Genomic DNA, 26,399 nt, shown 5'->3' on the forward strand with positions numbered 1-26,399 from the left:
ATGGAAATTACATGGCTGTATGCTTTACTTTATGCACCTGTTAGCAATGGGTGTGGCAGAACACATTAACTTGTAGGAGTGTCCACATACTTCTGGCCATGTAGTGTAAACAATGGGTTCCAATGTCACCCCAGTTAACAAGAGGCTATTCAGAACGAATTGTAATAAATGTATAAAATGTTTACGTTTGTCTAGAGCAAGGAGAAATTGTCATTACTGAACTAGATTCGGAACAACTGCATCCAAGAGCTTTTGGATGCAGTCTTCCACAGGACAAACAAACTGCTAGTTCTGATGTAACTGGGTAGTAAAGTTTTTAATGACTAAAGGTAGAATACTACTAAAGATTCAATGCAGCCATTTTCAGCTCATTTATGAAACACAAAAGAACAATTATAATACAATCTTATATTTTTACATTATGTATAATTTGTATTTTGCGCCTGTGTTGAGCAGAGTGCAGCAGTGGTAGGTGTTTGAGGTAGGGATTTATTTTTACTGGTTTAAAGTGGACCTGTCACCTACACTCACGTGAATGCAGCCATTCCTTGAGCTGAACAAATATTTATGAGTATATAGTCACAATTCACTTGTAACCAGTACTTCATGAATATTAGTCAGGCCTCATGAATATTAGTCAGGCAGTGATGTCATTGGTTCCTAGCAAATTGATAGGGTACATAGTGGTTCAGCCACAAAATGAATATCTCCATTTGCATAAGTGACAGGTTCTCTATAAGTTCATCATGGCTTTAGCACATGGAAAAAGTCCACCACAAAGATCACATTCTTTTACAAACAGTTTAGGAAACTTGACTCTCTTAAAATTGTGGGAACTGAGCAACGTGCAAAATTTAACTGGGTACTGTATTTAATTCCACACTTAATAATAAATGCTTTAAATTATTAATAGAGTCAAGGTGACAAAAAATAATTATAATGGATTTTGTATATTGAAAATACAAATAAATAAATAGATGCTGGTGCTGGGAAAAGCAACCAATGACAGACCATATCATGTTCTAAAATTGTTGTACACAGCATACTTTAAAGATGATCTCCAGCTAAGAAACAAATTTCAGTATGTACTGCTAGTGGGCTGTTGATACTAAAGTACAGTTCTCATCCCTCCTGTGCCCCCATGCCGTGCAATGAACAGGGGTCCATGAAACAGGCCAGGCATTGTGGTTGTAATGCATATCAAATACTCTAATATTAAACAGCCCTCATAAAGTACATATAGAGATTTTATATAGCTACAGAACCCATTTAAGCATCTTCTAGTTCAACAAAAGCTGAATGCAACACATTGTTTGCTATACATTACTGAATGATGTGAATTAAATTCTGTACATAAAAACTGTTTGTTTTTACGTTCAAACTCTGTAATTCAAACTCTGTTAAAATTCTGTTCAAACTGTTAGATGTAGCAGAGACGTCTCAAGCACTTGCACATACAGCAAAAGTAAAGGTTAATGTGAAGGGGAACATAGACTGGAAAGAAACTGTAAAACTGTAGAACCAAAAATGGAAAGCTCAGCAAACAATGAAAAGGGAAATTTAACTACATGCAGCAAACAGTACAAATATGTACTGTAATCCCTATCAGGCAATGATATATTAACACTTTATCTACTGATAATTAGTCTACAGAAAAGGAAAAAAGGCGATTGCTTGGCATGTTTCTGTTTACATATTATTACACGAAAGTGCTGGAGTAGCCAGTCATTAATACAGTCCAGCATGAGCCAAGGCACTTGGTAGACTGTTCTCTCTAGCTTGCTATTTTGTTATTGGTTTTTTTTTTATTTGCAAACACTTGGTCTGAATTGTCCAATGTTTGCTGGGTCAAGTGTTGAAAAGCTGAACAGGCCAAAATTAAACTTTGGCAAATCTAGGCATCATTAAGACATAACAAACAGCCAATTAGGGCAAGCTCTTACCAGAGAACAAAGGTTAACTACATAACTCTAAGCCAATTGCTGAAATTTCCATATTGTTTAAAAAGTTACTGCATGTAAACAACTTTCTACTCTCGTAGACATGAAGGGTTTTTAAGCCACAGTATACAGGTACGACACTTATAGTTAGCTCTGAAGCTCAACTTAACCCTTTCTGGTATTGCAAGGTTAGTGCAGAAGGTGCAAGGACGCTGATGAATGTCACAGTCATACGCACTTGTGAATCGGGAAGGATGGCATGATGGAGATGATGTGGATGATAACATGACCTCGTCATCTGAGGCATTTGGGTTTATCCAGTACGCTCTCCTTCTCTGATTACCTTTCTTGCTGGAACAGCTTATCTCGCATTGGAAGACGTCTTCGCAGCTGTCACTGTGCAAGCGATCCTTCTGTAGAAGCTTGTCTACCCTCTGAATAATGCACTCTAGGCTTTTTTCCACATTTGACCAAACTTTATCCTTAAACCAAAACAAAAAAAAAAATATTTGCAGACTGGTAAGTAATGAAAGTGCAGTCTTGTCATGAATATGTAGTAAACAAATATATATATATAAAAAATGTATAATAATAAATCAACTGACTTTTCTTTTCAGAAAACATTTATTCATATTGGTGCTGCAGTAGTCAATTAGTAAACATTAGTCATTGTTACATAAAACCGTATTAATGTTCCAGTATCTAAGATTTGTATAGTTTATGCAATGAGACTCATGGGATCTTGGCTTTATATTGTTCTCCCAGAGTAACTGTTTCCATAAACAGAGATTCTTCTTCTCTGTTCGAAATCACCAAAGGCACCAGGTAGGATTGCACCCTCTCACCACAAATCTTCTCTCTAATCATTGCACCTTTAGCTGCAAAAATTTGTTCAAACCAGGCATAAAAGTGGGTCAAATGGAGCATAAAATTGCTCTTTATTCTGATTATGTACTTCTGACAATCGCAGACTCACAGCCGTTGCTCCCTTGTTTGTTTGTAGCAACTGAATGATATGGCCACCATTCAGATTAATATCCAAAACAACAAGATCTTGGACTTCTATCTCTCAGACGCAATGTGTCCTACTGGAACAAAAGTTTCCTTTTAGGTGGCACCAAAATGGGTGTACATTTATCTAAACAAGAGCATCAACTCTACCAGGCTAACTTTCCTCAGTTAAGATCTCAGATCAAATCTGACCTTGAAAAGTGGAGTGGATAAGGCAGTATGAACTCAATCAAAATGAATATAATCCCCAGACTCCTCTTCCAATTCCAGATCCACATTACCCCTTATGTATTAAAATTCAAGCAACATAGCACCTCAATTTATCTTGGCAAAAGAGTGTCCTAGAGTCGGAAGGCTGACTCTGCAGCGCACAGTGCAATTCGGTGGTCTGGACATCCCGAACTTCAAAAATGTCTACGTCACGGCACAGTTTACTCAGTATATTTTATAGAGCGGTCCCAAGTCCTCCAGAATCTGGACACCGGTGGAGGTGGAAAAGTGATGTCTCCCCCCCCCCACCCCACACACACACTTTCCTTGCCTCTTCCCTGTAGGATGTAATCTCCCCTGTTTTGTCTATTTTATTTGATGTGTATTTGATACCTGTTGTGTACACCTTTCACTTAAACTACGATTGCCTGTAATTGTACTTTTCTCTGAAAAATGTAATAAAAATTCTTGTTAAAAAAAAAACCACCTCATAGTTACAGTTCTACAGATAGAGGTTCCCCTCTCTCCAGGTTCCATCTCTTTCCACTTGGGAGTCCCTATCTTGTCCAGACATCAGAACAAGCTCATAAGATCTATTATAGCAGTAGACACAGCTGAGTGTGAAATCCCACGCAGCCCCAAGGGGACAATCCATTATTAACAGAATTTAGCATACTTATCATATGAAATTTAAGACCAGTATTCTTTGTAATTCCACTAAATCCTTCTTTAAAACTTGAAAACCATTGGTCACCTGCCTTCATGTTTGTCTCCTGTTCTCATTATAACTTTTGATGTGTGTTATATTCTTTGGGACATAAAAGTGTTTTTTTAGGTAGTATGGTTAAAATAAAATATACAATAATATATAAAAGGCAAAAAAAAAAAATCAACCTGTTTGATCCTTTTACAGTTACTTTGACCTTTTAGTGCAACCTTAAAAAAGGTACTACAAAAATGAATTGTCTAGTGAATAAAAATGTCTTGGGGATTAATGACATCCATCTTCTTGGGGGCCAGGCAGTTTAGAGCAAAGGCTTATAAGCCTCTCAATGCTTGATGTGAACTAAGTGAGGAGAATAATTAACTGGTTTACGGTTAATGAGACACTGATTAGTCTGAATTGCCATGAAAATGTTTTCAGGGTGTGGGGCCCATGGATAATTTACACTTTTCCCAGCTAATATAAACAAAGTACGCTTACACATTTTAGAATTTAGTTTAGTAGCACAGGCATTACAGGGCATAAAAACTAAAGTAATTTTCACTTATTTTTTTTCATTTAAACATTTGTGTCATTTTTTAAACTAGGAGCCTGTCATAATGCTCCTCTGTATATGATATTATGTCTCAATTCCACTACAGTGTACTATCACCAGGGCCGGTGCTAGGGTCCATGGCTCCCTAGGCATTTTGAAAAAATTGTCACCCCCCCCCCTCCGCCGCAAAAATCGGCGCCCTCCTCCCCCCTCACCCCGTCTTTCCTTACCTTGTCACACCACCGCCGCCTCTCTACTCCGTCTCCTCCCCTCCACTCACTGACACTAGTGAGTGGAGGGGAGGAGACGGAGCAGAGAGGCGGCGGTGGTGAGCAATAGCCCCTTCCCCGTGCATCTGAATGCTGTGCGGCGGCCGTGACAGGTATGGTCAGCGCACAGTTTTAAAGTAATTTACATTCTTGTGGCGCCCTCCAGAGCCCGGCGCCCTAGGCAAGTGCCTAACCTTGCCTAATGGGAGCGCCGGGCCTGACTATCACAAATAGTCAGGACAGAGACTGGTCTGCCAACGCTTAACTGGTTTCCAAGGTGGTATACAGAAAATGCCGATAGGCATGTATAAATAATTATAAAATATGTATCACTACCAGGATGTCTAAAATGGATGGGGAGAGGTACAAAACGTCCTTACAGATATGTTTTAATGATCAGTGTCAATATGTGGAATAGCTGAAAGGGAAAGAAAAAAGGCAATTTTTAAATTAAAATTGTAATAGTCTGTTTGAAATTCTGCCATTTAATGTCAATGAAAATGCTATCACTTATTAGAAGAATTTAGTGTGTAAACAAAGTAATCTTTATCCACCAGAGTCATATTTTCGGATTTCTCTCATTCGCATATTAAAATGAAGACTTGTGTAAATAACATTGTTATTATTCGTAACATTTATTTATAGAGAGCCAGCACACTCTGCTACACTTTACAATTGGGAAAACACACAGTAATAAAACAAGACTAGGTATTAACAGACGGACATAGGGCTAACTGGGCCCTGTTCACAAGCTTTCAATCCATAGGAAAATAGGTGTTTGATACAAAAGGTTAAGATTGCAATGCAAAAAAGTGCTTAACAGGAAAATGTGATCCATACAAATGACAATGTTAATTTGAGGGTCAGATGTTTGTTTGGGCGTAGAAGAAGAATATATGTTTGAAGTGAACAGGATAATATGGTGGCAAATCCTAGGAGAAAATGGTTTGGGAATTTGATTGCCTGAAGCGGTAGGTTTTCATGTTGTATGAGGGAGGAAATTCCATCAGAGAAAGTCCTGTCACCAGGAATGGGAGCAAGTAATGAGTGTGGATGATAGATCTTGGGCAAAGGGAACGAGATGGGAGATATTTTAAGAACTTTAAGTAAAATTTGTTTAGCTGCTGCAGTCAGGGGAAAACCAGCAAGACTGCAATTGCAATAGTCAATGTCAGATTATGAGTACATGACTGTTTGCAGTGTCTTGTGTGAGATATGTGCATATTCTGGAAATGTTTCTTAGATATATGTAACATGATTTGGATGTGGAGAATGAAGGACACTTCTGAGTCAAGGATGACACCTAGGCAGTGAGCTTATTTGTTTTTCAAGAGAAGTGGTATAGATAGAGCGAAAGGGAGGACCTAGGACAGAGATTTGCAGCACTCTAACTGATAGATACTCGATGTTTGAATAATGATGGGAAGATACCAGTGAAGAGAGAATACAGATGTTAGTTAAGGTTAGAATGAGCACAGATGAAAGTCAATGACTGATTTGTGAGGGATAGGAATAAGTGGACAGGTGGTAGAGTGGGAGGAGATGATGAGAGCAGATTGCGGTATCAAATGAAGAATAAGTGCAGTAAAGGAATTGAGCATGTTGTTGCTTGTGGAAAGAGAATAACATTTCATATAGAATGTTATCAGCCTTGCTCTTGAAGTAAGAATCAAGATCTTGGGCAGTGTTGGCGATCCAATGAGACTGTATGGAAGGCTTTGAGAAAAGATTTAAATGTAAAGAGTTGCTTGGGGGTTAGAAGCCTAAATGGAGATAAGACATTGAAGGTTTCTTTGTTTGACAGTGTCCACTGCATTTCAATAGGACAAGCCGATAGCAGTATATTTGAGGATGTCATGAGACGTAGAAGACTTTCTATTTTGTGGGAGAGTTTTAGAGGCAGCCTGTTTCTTTAGTGTGCCATTGCCAAGATTTTGATTGATGCAGAGAAGAAAGAGGAGGTAGAGCTACTTGATCAAGGGCTGAGATGGATTATTTTAAGAAATCTTCAACAATTTTTGGTGCGATCACGAAATTTCTTCCTGAATGATAATATAGTTTTGCTTAATGGACTTAAGCAAAAGTAGTATGAAAGATTATCATAAACCACTAACATTAGACATTAAAAAAGCCAACTGCATACCCATTCCTCTTCATGCCAATCCACCTGTAGAGATGACCTGCTGTTTCTTACTGTCCAACGTGCCACTAGTGTATCCTGGTCATTCCTCAGCATAACTTGATCTGCCTCCCCTGATGTAGGAGATGCTTTGGAGGCTATGTAATCCGGCCGAGCAGCATTAAGTCCATGTATTGCACTGGATAACAGTTTGCAGTCACATACTGTGACAAGCTGTCTTGTCTGTACAGAATAAAAAAAAATGACATACAATGAGAAGGATACCATTTATGGTATAATAAAGATTTATTCTAAAAATAAAAAAAATCTTTTATATAAGTGTTCTACAGTACATTTATAGGGGGCATATTCAATTAGCTGCGGAGTGCCTCCAAGAATGGTTGCGAGGGCACTCTGTGGCGATGTAATATAGCTGATCCCCCCCCCCCCCTCGCCATAGGGGTGTGAGGAGAAATCCACAATGTTCAGGAACCAGGTCGTTTGGGGAAACTTAACGGCTAATTAAGTATCACCCATAGTGTCTACTGTGCGCAGTGCAACACATGGCAGTATTGGACATAGGGCTGTGTCCCAGTGGTTGACATAGAACATAAAACTTGCAGCCGGCACCTTTTTTAACATTATGACATTATGTATCAGGTAACTTACAAATGCATACACACATGAATATTCAGTTTAATCAGTCTCCCTTACTTAGCTAAATAAAAAATAAAATCCAATTAGCAAAATATGTATGAAAACACAAAATTACAAGCACTATGTAATAATAATCATATAAAGGACATAATAATAATTAAATATGAAAGACTAAATTAGTTTTCACGTAGAATAAAGAGTAGATTTTGTTGAAGACTATGGAAATGTGACATAAAAGTAAAAGAAAATCTAAGATGTCCCTCTCTTACCTTATCCGCCAAAATGGCGAGTGTTCTCTCAATACCATTGGCCGATCTGTCCTTGGCCGCCCTCGAGAGTCTCTCTGCGTAATAACTGACTTGTGTCTTCAGAGTATTGATGTGGGCAATGATCTCCTTTGCTCGAATAATATCCTGTGGTATGTAGACGATGGACTGGGGACTTGCTGTGGTGCTGGAAGAAATGAAAACGTGAGCGCAAAAGAAAGGATTCCCCAACAAGTAGTGAAATGAGCAATTCATATACTGACAACCACATGGAACACACATGGTAAAACAAAATGATTGTGTCATGGCTCCCTAGTGGTACATTTTACATTGAGTGGATGATGCTTGTGCTTTAATTAGATGTGCTTCATTTGGCAAACATAGATTTCTCTATTTAGCAATAATAGTAACTGGTGAATAAAATGAATAGTGACGTATTTATTCCAACATGACTATAAAAATATCTAACTTCATAATATTCATCTCAACTACAGATGCAACGCAAAGTATAAACCAGTGCAATGCAACTCTTATTGTATATGCTTTATGACCTCACAGTAACAACAAGAAAGCTGAAATGTAGCGAACCAGGCAATAACTGCAATGCTCCACAGAAATCTTCATTTGTCAATACAGCATGCATTCCCTGTGCTAATGATAATCCTGACAGGCCACTCATTAGCTCATACAGAAAGCCATGGCAAAACATTTCTAGAGTGCAAGAAATCCCTGTAGCAGAGCGCTACACACAATAATTTGGTTAGTCACAGCAAGTAGAGTCTGGAACTTGTACCATATGCAAAGCACTGGATTTCTACCATATGCAAAACACTGAGCTTGTACCATATGCAAAACACTGAGCTTGTCCCATATGTAAAATACTAAGTTTGCTTCCTGAACACCAAGAATGGAAAGTTAAAAATGACTAACTTTTTTCCAACCATTTAAATGTTTGATTTAGCGGTGCCTGAAGTACTTACTCCAAAACAGCATTATTATTTAAAGCTGTTCATTGCAGTTCTGCCAGTTATTAAATTCTATACTGCAATTAAACTACAAACACAAGCCTATGGTATTGTAAATCAGACAATTCTCCTAAGTAATTTTGATGAAAATGTAAAAAAAAAAGAAAAGACAGAAAAACAAAGAATGCATGCCACTTGCCCATACACGTGTTGATCCAAATGCTCAGCCCAAATGGCAAGCAGCCAGATCATTGGTAGATTTGGCCCTAAATGTGTGGTGTGATCCCAGCTGGTGGTATTTTGTTCAAGTACGTGCTACATTACGTCGGTTTTGGACAAAGCGTCGAAAATGGCTGGTTTTAACATGGCACCTTTAGTGTGATTAGATCAGGACTACATACACGATCAGATGTTTTCATTGTCTCAGAAGAGTTACCGTGTGTCCCTTTTGACATATCATAAATCTTGCTCAGATTTCGAACAGTGTTTGTTGCTGCAACTTGCAGCTACATAGGTATAAAATGGCCTGATTAGACATCGAAATCACAACATGTATGGACACCTTAAGATATATTTATTTTTGCAACTGCAAAAGCTGCTTTAATGTACAGATTACAACCATGGCAGACTATACTCCTTATAACGACTTAGAATACATCCATTTGTCAATGTCATCCTCTAAATTAGAATGCGGCAACCCAAGAGTATGAATTAATTTATTCAAACACTTTTAGCTGAGCACCGGCATGTAGAATATTTATGAAACACATGTTTTTACCATTTCTTGTTTCCATATATAAGTATTGTAATACCTCTAGTTACATTGCATTAACGCAAGTTACATGAAGGCTTTGTCCCATGGCAAATCTTTAAGAGACAGTATGATTTGACACAATTTACTGATGACAGAGAGCTAGTTTGTTTAATAAAACAAGTCACTAGAGTATATATTAATAAACAATTTGGACTCATACATATGAACATTAAATATCAAGCACGCCTTCTTAAAACACCTTTAAATGCCGATAGATTGAAAAATAATATCACCAATTTTGCCACTGCCTACAGCATTCACAAGTGTTAGCACTTGGTATCAGTACACTGTGCTGCAGGGAGGCTTTCAGAATACGCTTTGTATACTCTATCAAAAGTGAGGACAGACATCAAGGTTTTGTTTTTCAAATGGCAGTGTTCCATCGCCAAAAGCCGTTAAAAGACAAGAAACTTCTAAACAATAAAAAATAATACAAAACAAACTGTACAAATTGTCTCTATAATAACACAATATCACAAAGATTAAATAAAATATGCATAATAATTAAATATTGGCGTGGCAGGCACATGCTTTAAAGCCTTGATGCCTTTGATAAAAGCATCCACTATTACGCAAGACATGATTTAATAGCCAAGTGTGGGTGTGAAGTGAAGCAGCAGCATTTTGGTGAATTCTGCCCATACTAAAGAACACTGCAGGGCTAGAACATAGTGTTGAAATGAAACGTACAAAAATAAGCAGTAATAGAGACCCATACATATCCACCGAAAATCACAAGTTTACAATGTTGGAAAATGCATGACACAAAATATATGGTTTAATGGATGCTACAAAGCCAACTCACCAACTTTCCTCATAACTGCTATAAGGAACCAAGAAACAAAATGCAAAATTAGATTACAAAAAGTTGAAAAAAAAAACTCAGTTATCAAACTATTTGTATTGTAACACCTAATGTGCTTCATCTTGTACACTTTTTATTTACTTTTCTTATTTAAAGAAGACATATCATTTAATAGCAAAATAAATCATTTTTTTTATGTATGTTTAACATTTTTGGTGCCCCAAATGGGATGTTTAATGTGCTGTAGGTAGGCAACCTAATATTTGCTCTCACTAGTCTTGTATAAAGGGTAATAATGGTTATTCATATTCAAGAATAGTTACCAGAATGGGGCTCTGCGCCTAGGTCTAAGAATGGGCTTTCTGCATTGAACAATGATCATTAGGATGGGGTCTGTGCATCATGTACATTATCACAACATGCAGGCCAAAGCCACATTTTGCTATATGACTGGCTATGGATTACAGCACACCTGTACTATTTTCACTAGGTTATATTATCCTTCCAGTTTAATGTCAGAGTGCCCCAACTGAGCATCAGCAGTACATAAAAGGTGGTTGTTTATATATCATTTTTATAGGATACTTCCTTTTTAACTGATAATTTGGGACAATTCCTGAAACATGTCCATGGGGATAATCTAAAAATGAATTTATTAACATGAAATCAAAGTAGATACTGCCAACCTGTTTTTCTTTTGGAGGGACAGTATCTCCATTGGGCTCTAACATCCCTGTAAATGGTTCTTGTTTTGGGACTCATTTAGAGATTTGTATGGATAAAATCCAAAATTGTCTCCCAAAACGGTGTCACTCACAAAATGAGCATCATCCATCCAGCATAATAGGTTTTCTTTTTAAATCTATAAGTTGCTTTAGGGTATTGCTGTGTCTGTAGCATATTGGCAAGTACCTAAACTCCAAGGACAAGGTTGTGAGTCTTCCAGTTTTACAAAGACTTAGGGCTATATTTACTAAACTGGTGGTTTGAAAAAGTGGAGATGTTGCCTATAGCAACCAATCAGATTCTAGCTGTCATTTTGTAGAATGTACTAAATAAATGATAACTAGAATCTGATTGGTTGTTAAAGGCAACATATTCACTTTTCAAAACCACAGTTTAGTAAATATACCCCCTAGACTTAATTTGAGTCCGGAATTACAAAAGGTTCAGAATCCCTGCTTTATAATTTCAAAGAGACAATGAGAATCAAATAGTGACCCACATTGCTTATAATGCCACATATTTGCATACATCGATTTTTATGGCAGTGGTGTGATCCCATCAATTATTCATAAACAAATATATAAATATAGATATATATAGATATTTATATATATATATATCTATATTTATATGAGTCAGTGTGCCATACTATGTCATACCACCACTTCATCTACTGCTTTGATTGTAGAACTATCAAATTCCATTCATTTATATTTTCCATTGAACTTCGACTAGTATTTCTATACTTATATAGAGATTATACTGTTGGGGTTTGCAAGCTATATATACTGTATTTTACAAACCACAACATCCATTAAAACAGTGAATAGGTCATAGAAGAACAGACGTATTTATGAAACACAACCTACTGGAAAGGTGTAATACCGCAGCAGTGTTTGAGCTTTAGGGGATATTTCATGCTTCAGTAATTCCACCTGAATTTGCCTTTCCATCACCACATGGTAAAATAACGAGAGTGCAATAAACGCATAAACCGTTTATTGAAAAGGTGATAAATGAGATCTTACTTTTTCTTTGCATCTTCAAACTTGTGCAACATTTTCCGTAATCCTCCAGATTTGAAACCTTGACAATGGGCAGCTGGTGCTCCTATGGTCACTATATCATAGTTTTGATCTGTTTGGACAGTAAGAACATATGATTGAGATCACACCTTTGCACTGCAGTTATTACAATATAGTGCAAACAGCCAGAGTCTGGCACATGTATAAGTCTCATGATGTCTCAAGTGCACTGGAAATCAAAAGAGAATTTAACTGAAAATGAACCTAATAACCGAAAAAAAAAGGTGTGAAAAGGCAAAATTTTCACCAGCTTGAAAACACAACAATGTTCTATTAATATACACAGAGTTTTTATAGTACTGTCTGTCATGTATACTGTTCCCATGCTAAGGAATCCTCCATTTTCCCTATGTAATTAGACTCATGTCTGAACACACACTCTCACATTTTATATATCCATGTCCTGGAGAGGGCTACTCCCACAGAGACAAACAAAAGTGTATACACAAGGCTTCTCTGTCCCTCTATTTCACATGGACTTCTGGGAAGTCAATATTAAAACTTTCCTATTCCTCTCCCAACCTTCCCTCACCATACTACACCACATGGATTTAGAAAATAAGGAATGGATTCCATCTAGAGACATAAAAGGCTATATATATTGAACCAATTTTATAGATATTGATATATAAATATATATGGGAACATAGGAAGGGCTGTAATGTATTAAGGAATTGTAGATTACTGCGCTGAGAATGATTGATATTCATAGATGTGATAGATATTGATGATGTATGGATTACGGGAGGCAGTGTGATGTGATTACTGGGAGGAGTGTAATTAATGGGTCCAGTGATGTTAAGGAACAGGACTGGATATGCGATCAAGGATTCAGCAATGATTTGTTATGGGTGAAGAGTATTAATGCTAAGATATTGTTACTATTGAGTACATGATGAGGTTGATGTGATGAATAGATGTTATGGGGACAGTGACTATTGGGACTGTGATCTTGATATTAAGTTTGATGTGATGTATGGGTTACTGCAAATAAAAGTGTGCTATGCGGGAGAATGCAGTAAATGGTTAATACGGAGGTTGCAGTGTGGTTACTGGGACAGTGAATGGTTAATACTGAGGATGCTTAGGAGTGTGTTTGATAGTGTTATGAGGACCGATTTATATGGAGAACGTTGGTTGTGATGCATATGGATAATATAGGACAATTGTGGATATGTATGTGCATAATATAGGACAATTGTGGAGTCTGTGTATATGAAGCATGTAGATACAGTGAGGTTTAATATTATATACAACGGTGTTTAATACAGGGACTGGGTATAATTTACACAGGAACAGTGGTGTTATACATTAATGTGTCTATCTCAATTGTGATTATGGGTTTTTATACCACCTTGAAGCAGTAACTATTGTACAGAGAACTCTGTGAGGGTTTTAGGTTATGTAAAGTAGTGAAAAGGACTGACTTATGTGGTGGAAAAGTGTGGGTGATTATCAAGACTATCCAGGAAGAAAATGTGTGCATAGTAAGGTTTTAGTACATCATATTCTCCTACTGCAGCCCACATTCATTTCAATATTTAATCATGAAATGTGTTTGTATACTCTACCCTATGAATGGTGCTGTGGAAGACTTGTGGTGCCTTAAAAAGTCGAGTCATTATTATTATTATCTTTTATATATTGGATTGTTGGATAATTGGATGTTAAAAGCACAGCACATTTAACCCTGGCTATGTCTGTCAATAAGAAAGCCTACATAAAGGGGAAATGATAAGTATACAAAAAAATATCAACAAAAATATGGTACCTGACGTAGATTCATCTTGAACTCTCATTCTTTGAATGTGTAAATTGGTAGGAACAAATTCTAATTTCTTGTCTCCCTTTAGGCTACTTGCTTTAAAAGAAACACCTGAAAAAAGATATATTTCATAACATAATATTGAGCAATTGTTATGTATGTCGCAAAAGTACTGACTGGAACCTCGTGTGTAAAATTGCATTCAGAAAGTAAGCTCTTCAGGACAGAGAAAACAGATTCCCATTTTCATTACTGCTACCTTAATTTCTTTACATTCTGTACCCTTGTCTGTACTTTGCAAATTTATAAAGAACTATCTAAATTGGCAGCATGTGATTAATAAACTATGTATACCATGCTAACCACACGCACAAAATTGTAAATAACCTGTATGTATCTAGCAGCGGAGTGTGATCCAGTCACTGATATAGCCGCCAAATGACCGGATCTGTAGACAATTTGGCACAGACATTTAAAGACCAGATTGTCGCAAGTCTTGTCATGGTTGTTTAGGGGGGCGCCTAGTATCGGTATGGTCTCTGACCAACAGGATATTCTCGCATGGAGAAACAATGTAATTTCAAAGCAAGAATCACCATCTTCGAACACATAAGCTTCATTACTATGAGCAGTTCTGGAAATGGTTTAGATGGACCTTGTCTTGGTAAGTTTACGAGAGGGACTTGAAATACATTTTTTTTATCAGATTAAATAGTGCCACTATCGCTATCCTGTGTCCCCAAAATCCATCACTTTCTTTCATTTTGTTCCCCCATCTCTTGTCTAGTTCAATTGTATTGTCTAATTCCCCCTTTGTCTGCTTCACCATTTTTTGATCAAATGCATTCACTGACATGGGTCGAGCATGGGTATATTCGATACGGGAACCCTTGTTTAAAGAAAACGTAAAATACTCAGGAAATGAGTCAAATATGTTATATGAAAAAACAAATAAAAACTCAAAAGATGCTGCATTCATGGTAAAAAATAAAAAAAAGAACTTCTGCGGAAATAATTGATTTGTGCATATATAGGTAATAAGTGAGACCCAGAAAATGTGACTGCAAGATTCCTCAGCTGACCTTTATATTGGTGAAGATTGGTCAAATTATCCTGGTATGTTAATATGATCGTCTGATACTGAGTTACTATCTGTCTGCGAAGATTCTCCCAGCATGGAGACAGCTCCCCCAGCTCTTCAAGCTCACAAACCCTGTGTAACACATGACAGGTAAAAAATATGGAATCGATTAGCCATACACACCCTCACAACACATTAACAAGCTTTAACTGTAGTTCTGTAAGTCTCCTCTGCTTGATTGAGAGCAAAAAACATAACAGCTAACTCATAGGATTACAAGTTGTATCTATGAAGGTATGTACACCAACATCTCCACAAGCATGCAAATATATATATATCTAAATAACAATTTATTAATAGTGTCTGAAGGTTACACACATAGTAAACATTGTATAGGGCATATAATTGTAGTTTACACCGAGGACATAAAATAAACAGAATGTGTCATAGTACTAAGCATCAAACCTAGAGAAGAAAATATAAAAACTAGGGATGTGCACCGGCGACTTTTGAGGTCTCGTGTTTTGTGTTTTGGATCCGGATTTTCATTATTTTTGGGGTTCGGATTTGTCTCGCAAAACACTTGACGAAAGGTCTCGGTTCGGATTTAAGGTTTTGGATTCGGATTTTTTTTGAAAAAAACATAAAAAGTTTAAAAATCAAGTTTTTGGGCTTATTTTCACTCCTACGCTATTATTAACCTCAATAACATTCAATAACAAGCATTTCCACTAATTTACAGTGTATTCTGAACACCTCAAAATATAGTTATTAGTCCAAAACGTTGCAACGAGGTATCTTTCTGGACTGCGTAGAAGAGTGGGTCACCACAATATATATAATAAGAAAACCACCAACTTGTATGATGCGCACCAATAAATGTACCTGGACTGCGTAGAGGAGTGGGTCACCACAATATATATAATAAGAAAACCATCAACTTGTATGATGCGCACCAATAAATGTACCTGGACTGCGTAGAGGAGTGGGTCACCACAATATATATAATAAGAAAACCATCAACTTGTATGATTCGCACCAATAAATGTACCTGGACTGCGTAGAGGAGTGGGTCACCACAATATATATTAAAAACCCTGAACTTGTATGATTCGCACCAATAAATGTACCTGGACTGCGTAGAGGAGTGGGTCACCACAATATATATTAAAAACCCTGAACTTGTATGATTCGCACCAATAAATGTACCTGGACTGCGTAGAGGAGTGGGTCACCACAATATATATAACAAGAAAACCATCAACTTGTATGATTCGCACCAATAAATGTACCTGGACTGCGTAACGGAGTGGGTCACCACAATATATATTAAAAACCCTGAACTTGTATGATTCGCACCAATAAATGTACCTGGACTGCGTAGAGGAGTGGGTCACCACAATATATATTAAAAACCCTGAACTTGTATGATTCGCACCAATAAATGTACCTGGACTGCGTAGAGGAGTGGGTCACCACAATATATATAACAAGAAAACCATCAACTTGTATGATTCGCACCAATAAATGTACCTGGACTGCGTAGAGGAGTGGGTCACCACAATATATATTAAAAACCCTGAACTTGTATGATTCGCACCAATAAATGTACCTGGACTGCGTAGAGGAGTGGGTCACCACAATATATATAACAAGAAAACCATCAACTTGTATGATTCGCACCAATAAATGTACCTGGACTGCGTAGAGGAGTGGGTCACCACAATATTATTAAAAAACCCTACATAGGTCTGAATTCCACCCAAAAAGTTTATGGACTGCGTAGTGTAGTGTTCCCCACAATATTATTTAAAATTTTTGCAGCAACAGTCAACGTTGTTTAATATCTGATACACCTCTATCTGGACTGCATAGTGGAGTGGCCCCGGTACCCAATTTGGTACCGGGGCCACAATACCTCCTCCAAACATGGTACAGACCATTCGTCATTGAGATCCCATCAAGTATGTTAAAGACAGACAGGGTCGAAGTGTTATTGGTTGACTTTGTAAACCAAAAAACTGTCCCTGTTGCACATAGTCGTGCAATTAAGACTGACTTTTTCATTTAAAGGCACCATCTTTCAAGTGTAGTGTTTGTAAGTCTAAGTCATATTATACTTTTGGTAAAATTGGTTTATTTTGTTCCTCTTTATGGTAACTACTAATAGAATTAAAGTATTAAATAGAAGCGGCAGTTCCTCTTTATGGGAATTAGTAATATAATTAAAGTATTAAATAGAATTAAAGTATTAAATAGAGTGGTATAGAGTTGTAGTGTGGTATAGATAGAGTGGTCCCCACAATATAATAATAAAACCCTCAACTGGTCTGAATTCCACCAAACAAGTATCTGGACTGCGTAGTGGGGTGGCCCCGGTACCCAATTTGATACCGGGGCCACAATAAAATAAATACACCCTCAACTGGTCTGAATTCCACCAAACAATTATCTGGACTGCGTAGTGGGGTGGCCCCGGTACCCAATTTGATACCGGGGCCACAATAAAATAAATACACCCTCAACTGGTCTGAATTCCACCAAAGAAGTATCTGGACTGCGTAGTGGGGTGGCCCCGGTACCCAATTTGATACCGGGGCCACAATAAAATAAATAAACCCTCAACTGGTCTGAATTCCACCAAACAAGTATCTGGACTGCGTAGTGGGGTGGCCCCGGTACCCAATTTGATACCGGGGCCACAACAAAATAAATACACCCTCAACTGGTCTGAATTCCACCAAACAAGTATCTGGACTGCGTAGTGGGGTGGCCCCGGTACCCAATTTGATACCGGGGCCACAATACCTCCTCCAATTTCCAAGTGTAGTGTTTATAACATCTTAACACTACACTAATTCTAGCACGTCAAAACCTCTTGTTTTAAATAATGACAGGGCATTTAACTTTTGATTTAATTTATTGAATTTGTTGGCATTTTCTTTTACTTTTTGAACATGGCAAACGACTGTTGAATGGTCACATAATGCCCAAAAAAAAGTTGCAAGATGGAATTGTCCTTGGTCCCTCCCACCCACCCTTATGTTGTTGAAATAGGACATGCACACTTTAACAAACCAATCATTTCAGCGACAGGGCCTACCAAACAACTGTGGCTGAAATGATTGGTTTGTTTGGGCCCCCACACCAATAAAACAATTCATCTCTCCCTGTACAAACTAAACAGGCTCTACTGAGGAAAGATGTCGTCCTCATCCTCAACCTCCGATTCCTCTCTCCCTACAGTGTGTACTTCCTCCTCCTCACACATTATCAATTCGTCCCCGCTGGACTCCACAACCACAGTCCCTCTGTACTGTCTGGAGGGCAGTGCTGTACTTCATTGAGGAATTGATTATTCATTTTTATAAACATCATTTTTTCTACGTTGTGAGGAAGCAACCTCCTTCGCCGCTCACTGACCAGGTTCCCCGCTGCACTAAAAACTCTTTCCGAGTACACACTGGAGGGGGGACAACTCAGTTAAAAAATAGAGCCAGTTTGTACAGGGGCTTCCAAACTGCCTTTTGGAGTTCTACCACGTCACTACCTCTAGTTAATTTAGATTGCAAGGCTTGTAAATATAAATACTTTGAAGATAAAAAAAGCAGGCTGCACAGACTGTTGAGCTAGAAAGTGAAATTAAATGGACCACGTTACTTTGGTGGCTATCTATGCCCCCCCCCCCCCGCCCTACACTTGTAGTTGAATATAAATAAAGCAGCCTGCATAGACTGTAGAACTAGAAATTCAAATATACAAAGAAATGGACAAAGGCTGTTTGGTATCTGTCTGCATCAGATCCCCTCTCCACTAGGAGTAAAACAGGAAACTTTTCAGCCGTTATATAATCTAGAATATAAATAGAAATTGAGAAAGGCAATTTGGTATCTGTCCGCATCATAATCATCAACATCCTCCTCAGCGCCAGCTACATCAATATCCTCCTCCCAGTGTACAACATTCACACCTTCATTAGCCAAATCTGTAACTGGACTGTGGGTGATCCTTCCAGCATATGCAGAGGGCGTGCTGCAAATGCTGGATGGAGTCACCTCTTCCCGTACAGTGATGGGAAGGTCAGGGTTCACAACCAACAACACCCTTTGACTCGCCTTGGGGATTTGTGATGTCATCTGTTTAGAAGGCAGAGTTCTTTGCTGTTTTGTTGTTGTTGCTGACAGCATAACTCTCTTAAATTTTTTGTAGGGGGGGGGTGGGCTTAGATCCTTGGGTGAAGCTGGACCACTAGTCATGAACACGGGCCAGGGCCTAAGCCGTTCCTTGCCACTACGTGTCGTAAATGGCATATTGCCAACTTTACGTTTCTCCTCAGATGATTTTAAGTTTCTCTTTTTGCTATTTTTTGAGAACTTGGGCTTTTTGGATTTTACATGCCCTGTACTAGGAGATTGGGCATTGGGCTTGCCAGACGACGTTGATGGCATTTCATCGTCTATGTCATGACTAGTGGCAGCAGCTTCAGCATTAGGAGGAAGAGGGTCTTGATCTTTCCCTACTTTATCCTCCAAATTTTGGTTTTCCATTATATGTAGCACAAGAGAGCGTACCCCTAAGCCACACACACTCGGCAAAGCCTTTAAAAATTATATGCGGCACAGGAGAGTAGCACTGGACTTATACTGCTGAATCAGTGAACTTTGTAATAGCAGTACCACTGGACTTTTACTGCTGAATGTGTGAACTTGGTAATATTGCAGTACCAATGGGCTTATATACTGCTGGATTGGCTTTGCAAATTTGGTTATAATTATTTTTTTTTTTTTTTTTTTTTTTTTATAACTTTTTTTTTATTTTTTAAAAACTTGGGAATAATGGGGAAATAACTATGCCCTTAGAAGCACAGAGCAAAGGACACAGCACCACTGGACTAAACAGGACCCAGCAGCACTACTGAACTCAGCAGGACAGAGCACAGGACACAGCACCACTGGACTGATACTGCAGAATGTGTGAACTTTGTAATATTGCAGAACCACTGGACTTTTACTGCTGAATGTGTGAACTTTGTAATATTGCAGTACCAATGGACTTATACTGCTGGATTGGTTTTGCAAATTTGGTTATAATTATATATTTTTTTTTTTATTTTTAATTTTTAAATTTTTTTTTACTTTTTTTTTATTTTTTAAAAACTTGGGAATAATGGGGAAATAACTATGCCCTTAGAAGCACAGAGCACAGGACACAGCACCACTGGACTGATACTGCAGAATGTGTGAACTTTGTAATATTGCAGTACCACTGGACTTTTACTGCTGAATGTGTGAACTTGGTAATATTGCAGTACCAATGGGCTTATACTGCAGGATTGGTTGTGCAAATTTTGTGGTAATTAAAAAAAATTAAATTAGTTTTTGGTATTTTTTTAAATAACTTTTTTTTATTTTTTTAAACACAGGGGAATATTGGGGAAATAACTATGCCCTTAGAAGCACAGAGCACAAGACACAGCACCACTGGACTGAACAGGACACAGCACAGGACCCAGCAGCACCACTGACCTCAGAAGGACAGAGCACAGCACACAGCACCACTGGACTGATACTGCAGAACACAGCACAGCACAGCACAGCACAGAACTAAACAGCACAGCACAGAACTAAACAGCACAGCACGAGATCTACCAGGACAGAGGACCACCTAACACACCCTCCCTCTACCCTGATTAATGCCCGAGTGAAGATGGCGGCGACTAGCGGGGAATTTATAGGATCCGAGTATCGCGAGATCCGACAACGGGATTATGAGTCAGAGCCTCAGTTTCAGATTTGAATTTGGCGCCAATACCCGGATCTGTCTCGGATCCGACTCGGATCGGCAACGTTCGGGTGGGCTCGGATTTCAGAAATCCGAGTGCGCTCATCTCTAATAAAAACTGCAAGTAAGCGCAAGGTTATGCACAATGAAGGCAATGAAAGGCAGATGAATGCTTGCAATAAACAAGGGACTGAGCTAAAGGGGGGGATGAGGGCTAAGAGGTGGAGGAGGAGGCGAGACCTCTCGAGCAATTAAGGAGCATAGGTGGGTGGGAAAACAAAATCCGCAATCTGGTTGGAATGAGATTGGTATTAGAGTAGCAGGAAAGGGCAAACACATTTTCTGTTTATCATTGTCTATATGAAAACATCTGTCTTAGTACGTATCCACAGATCACCTGGAATCCTGCAGTACCTACAAGTCAGTTGTGTTAGACCTGTGAACGTTCTACCATGTGTGGACTCTGGTGCCTAGCAGGTCCAGCCTGCAAGTGGGATAAGTAGGAAATCTGTGCTTTACTGATCAGATCACATGTTCATAATATCTAGCCATTTCTTGATTCCAATTAGCATAGTAGCAGTGTTTGTGCTGTCCTCTGTGCGCTAAATTAGACGAAGGGCAGAAGAGCATTTGCATACAGTGGGTTGGTATAGGTGCAGGCTCTGATATGGTGGATCAGGGTTGTATGTGTGCTAAGCCTTATACGACCCATGTATGATTATTGTGCACCTAGTACAGAAACCACTTATTAAATTGATTTGGTGTAAAATCTTATATTTCAGAGATGACTGTTGTTGCATGGTAAACAGGATATGATTAACCACAGTCAGTTACTGAAAATGTGCTAATCCTGAAGCACACTGCATTTTCTATTACCAAGAATATATTCATGAGTTTCTCAACCCTCTCCCCTAGGACCTCATGCAGTACATAGCTTCATTTATGAGCAGTGAGGAAATTATTGGCTTAGTAAGCTAGAAAAAAAAATCACCCGCACAGAGACATCAAAATCCTTAACTGTGAATATGCAGAACGTTCACAAACGCTTGTCCAGCATGGACACAGTGCAGGTTTATTTGTCCTCTTTATTAGTCATGCCTCTCACCGTAAAGGATCACTAAACCCCACAAATTTCACCTACAAACCATAAAGGTAAAAATACACTGTTTATTGGTAATCTGATATTTAGCTTCAACTTGGTCATACAGTAGAATATTACCTCCCGCTGCATTACAGACAGCGGAAACTCCTCCCACATCTGTAGGACAAGGTCCTGATGGGATCGGATACAGGTCTAAAGGCTGAGACTGTCTGTTGTGACATCACTGTGAATCCCCAATGTTTCTAAACAGCTCTCAGTTATTGTGCTTATTGTTTACTGTACTGTGCTGTCTCTCCTCGTATTGTAATTTCGTTTGTCCCTGTACGGCGCTACGGACACTTAGTAGCGCAATATAAATAAAAATTAATAATAATTAATAATAAACAGCAACTCTACCTAGTTGTCAGACACTGTCTTGTGTAGTTAGAGAAGCCCCTCCCTCCTAACATGACAGCATGCTGCTGAGAGGAGCGAATGAGATCTCAGTGGACATATTTAGTAAAAGTATAAACACTTCAGTTATTTCGTGTACATTATACTCAGTGATACAATTCTTTAATATATATTAATGTAAAATATTTGCTTTACTTCCCCCTCAATTTTGACTCTACAATAGTGTTTCTTTTTTTCCTCATAAATACTAAACAAATACTGATAGTGATGGATTAACAATCATGCGTGTGATGGACAATTGGTCCCACAGAGCAAATTCCATTTTAAGCCAGTCTTTTTCCCCATTTATTAAATTGGTAGCACCTGCAGGGATGTGTGTATGGGGGGATGGGGGGGATATGTGCTCCTTCTGTCAGAAGCTAAATGTGATCTAGGAGCCTTGTACTGCACACACATGCAAAAAAACAGATTTCATATTGTGGGACGAGATATTTCAATGAACTTCACAAACTGGATTTGGGGCAGCCCTGGTTTAGCGGGTCACCAAAGAGTCTTCTCCCACTGGAAAAAGAGCTGTTTTTTACACATCCTCAGAGATGACAGCAATTAGGCATTGGTGCATACTAGTGATGGGCATCCTGATACACGTACAAGTCTCTAACTTTACACTTTCCTAAAATAAATAAAAGGCAGCCCCAATATGAACTCCGCACCTCCACATCAGCCACTCACTTCCCCCGCATTGCTCTCAGGCCTTACATGTGTAACCCAAACCCATACTTCCACAAAATACCCCCACATACCAAACAGAAACCCCCACATGCTCCCACTGCCACCTCAATGGCAGTACCTGTGACCCAGGTGAGAAATGTAACAGTAACAGAGCACAGTAGGCCCAGCAGGAGGAGACTTAACGGAGTTCCCTCTCAGCCTCAAAAAATAGACTTTTTCCGGTGCTGGCGATGTGCCCTCTGATCTGAACAGAGCAGGGATCAGAATAAGTGCAGTGGTATGAGGGGAAGTGGCGCTTATGCAAGCTTCGGCAGGGGTACTGGAGACTCCAGTGCAGGACCTGTTCCTAAAGTCATATTAGGAAGAACTTTGATGTGACCTTTTCCCAAAAGCACATTTCCTAGCGGAGGCTGCAATATCACATATGAACGAGGCTACGCATGCTAGATGTGTACTTGCCAAGGCAAAAACTTGCATAAGGCGGACAAACAGGCAATTTTGCGCAAAACTAAATGCTGTTCACATAAATTACCTCTACTGTCAGTATCACACAAATACAAACATAACATTGAAACGGCCCAACGGCGCTATGCAATACCCCTACATGACCCTATTGCCCGTCACCATATTTGCCCTCAATATTTATTATGTATACATTTTTTACTTATTTGAGATTGTTCATTTTTATCATATATACACACACACCTGGTATAGTAAATTGATTATTCAATACAATGAATGACAATAAGAAATACTCACTTATTTTAGACAATAGAAAATGAACTCTTAGTATATTTCCCATAGATAAAGAATAACTTGTGAATTGCAATATTTTCAAATATAGAATTGTGTACAAATATTTTATATATGAAAAAACCCCATTAACACCACTATACTTGAACATGCTTAAATGTACAATACATGTGAATTTTATCACCATTTTGCAGATAATCCCTTTATCTTTATCTCACCTAGATGCATCTTCTTCCAGGAGGAGTTTTACAAACTGTCTGGGTATGTGCAAGGAGAGGACGCTCTCCGCCATTTGCTCCAATATCCGCAGATGGTTGCCGTCTGTTGTAGGGTAACGGTACATGCGACAGATTACACCACCAAATACTGGAATGTAGAAAATTAAAGAAAAAAATGAGAAATGAACAATGTATAAGAACAGCTCACACAGACAATCAATTTCACTTTCATTTCATTCTGCTATAAAATTTACACATAGCATTCAGTGGTGTGTCAGTTACAGTGATTCAAAGCAAAGTCTAGAAAATTAACTGTTGCATCTCATTCTTAGAGTATTGGCAATTATTCCCAATGCTACCTAAGCTCAACATGTCCAAAACTGAGCCCATCATCTTTCCTCCTCTCAGTGTTGACTTTGCACTACACACAGGCACCTATACCCGCTGGCGTTCCCACTTTGTGTTCTCCATGACTCCACCCTCAACTTTACATCACACATCCAGTCCCATGTCACCTCTCTATCGAAACATTGTGAGAATACTCCTTTTTCTCACTCATGTTGCCAAAGCCCTTATCTATTCTATCATTATAGTTCACCCGGACTATTGTAACCCTCTACAATCTGTCATCCCTTCATCCATCTATCTCTGCCACAATCTATCCTAAGCACTGCGTCAAGACTGATCTTCCTCTCTCACCGCTTCACCACTTTGCAAATCCCTACACTGGCTTCCCATAACCTCCAGAATCCAATTAAAGTTACTCATTGTCACCTGAAATGCCTTGGCCAACACCTCCTGCTCATATCTGACTAGTCAGGAAATACTCATGCTCTCTTAGATCTGCCTCTGACCGTGGCTTGCTTCTTTACCCAATTACTTATTGACTGTACACTCTCCAAACCTTCAAATTTCAAGTGCTCTCTAAAAGCCTACCTCCTCATTGTAGTCTATCTTACCACCTGACACTTACCTCTAGTTACTACTAACTACCATCCTGCTTCAGTAGTTCCTATTGTGTCAGAATCGTCCTCTTCCTTTATATTGTAAGCTCCATCTACCCTCTGTCTCATGTCTGTACCTTCTCCATCAACCTCATATGCCTTTCTTCTGTTTTTATGTATGGTTTGTATTTTTACACAAGACTAAAAAAAGAATATCCAGCACTCTATCTTATAACTTTAATGTTATGAAATGTACTCTATTTATAAGATGAGGTGAGAATGGAAGAGAATCACATGAATTCCATCTTTATTTTAACTCTAATCCCCTTAGATGTATGTTTATTTTATAACGGAATTTTGGCAGCACCTATTTTTCAAGTACAGTTGATTTTTATTTATTTCCGAATGATTGAATGAGTATTACTCGTCATGGAAGAGAAATTAATATTCAGTCACACATTAGGACAAAGTTCCCTGTAGGGATGGACACAGCTAGCTGACCACTTTGTTCAGCTCCTTTCTCCAAGGGGTATATTTACTAAACTGTGGGTTTGAAAAAGTGTAGATGTTGCCCATAGCAACCAATCAGATTCTAGCTGTCATTTTGCAGATTGTATTAAATAAATGATAGCTAGAATCTGATTGGTTGCTATAGGTAACATCTCCACTCTTTTAAACCTGCAGTTTAGTAAACATACCCCCAAGAGTAGAGTGTATCATGCTTTTTCGAGACAAAACAACAAAAATTTAAAAGATGTGTTTGAAAAGCGTCAAAGTCCCTTTTTGTTATAAAATCTTAATTTTCTACATGTCTATGTCATTGGCAAGCACAGTTGAGCTGACGTACTTGGAATCCCATTTACTGACCAAAGTTACTGTTTAACATAGAAAAATATAGGAAAAACTAACAAAACTACTGCACTGACATTTCAGATACTTGGGCTAATGTTAGCTCTATAGTTAGGGCCAGATTTAGGAATTGGCCAACAATAGTGCCAATAATGATTGAGATTTATAAGGTTAAATTTGAAGTACGTATTTTTTTCGATAAGTGCATAATTTGACACAGGAGACCTTAGAATTTCACAGCTCACATGAAAGTGGAAAATTCTCTCCTTAAAACAAGGTGTCTTTTGTGCTAGGACACCATGTAGAAGCGGTAATAGCTTTTATAGAGCCTCTCCTATTCAGGCTACTATGGATTCAATCTATCAGCTATACAAGGGGAAAAAACAGAAAAGGTCAGTCATTTGTACTCCTTTACGTCTGTCTATATTTCAGAGTTATGCAAGATAGAGGATCTCATTAAATATGCCAGTTTTGGGAAAGGGAATGGAACAGATTGCATGCTGGGTAGACTTGGCCATGTATAAAACGTTCAGTTCCAGTAAAGTATAGCATCTAGCTATATACTTGCTAGTTATGTAGCAAGTACTGGATCACATACAGATATGGTCAAAAATATTGGCACCCTTGCACTTTTATCAATTAACTCTCAAATTCC

At 38.4% G+C, this 26,399-nt stretch overlaps 1 protein-coding gene across 9 annotated transcripts in view; it reads right to left on the bottom strand.

Moving 5' to 3' along the window:
- The window catches only part of INPP4A (inositol polyphosphate-4-phosphatase type I A), a 94,324-nt gene that overhangs the window by 22,184 nt on the left and 45,741 nt on the right, over nucleotides 1-26,399 (bottom strand). For 4 of the 9 annotated variants that reach the window (XM_075200128.1, XM_075200131.1, XM_075200127.1 and 1 more), the window contains exons 10-17: nucleotides 23,952-24,099; nucleotides 14,974-15,104; nucleotides 13,898-14,002; nucleotides 12,070-12,178; nucleotides 10,316-10,333; nucleotides 7,735-7,918; nucleotides 6,833-7,051; nucleotides 2,179-2,422 (exon numbers count right to left, since the gene is read on the bottom strand). In XM_075200128.1, the coding sequence (XP_075056229.1) occupies nucleotides 2,179-2,422; nucleotides 6,833-7,051; nucleotides 7,735-7,918; nucleotides 10,316-10,333; nucleotides 12,070-12,178; nucleotides 13,898-14,002; nucleotides 14,974-15,104; nucleotides 23,952-24,099 (1,158 nt within the window). The remainder of the gene's footprint in view (nucleotides 1-2,178; nucleotides 2,423-6,832; nucleotides 7,052-7,734; nucleotides 7,919-10,315; nucleotides 10,334-12,069; nucleotides 12,179-13,897; nucleotides 14,003-14,973; nucleotides 15,105-23,951; nucleotides 24,100-26,399) is intronic. The other 5 variants (XM_075200134.1, XM_075200132.1, XM_075200135.1 and 2 more) reach the window with 3 other exon arrangements.

The sequence above is a fragment of the Mixophyes fleayi genome, chromosome 2 (assembly GCF_038048845.1).
Source record: "Mixophyes fleayi isolate aMixFle1 chromosome 2, aMixFle1.hap1, whole genome shotgun sequence".
In the NCBI taxonomy this organism is placed as follows: domain Eukaryota; kingdom Metazoa; phylum Chordata; class Amphibia; order Anura; family Limnodynastidae; genus Mixophyes; species Mixophyes fleayi.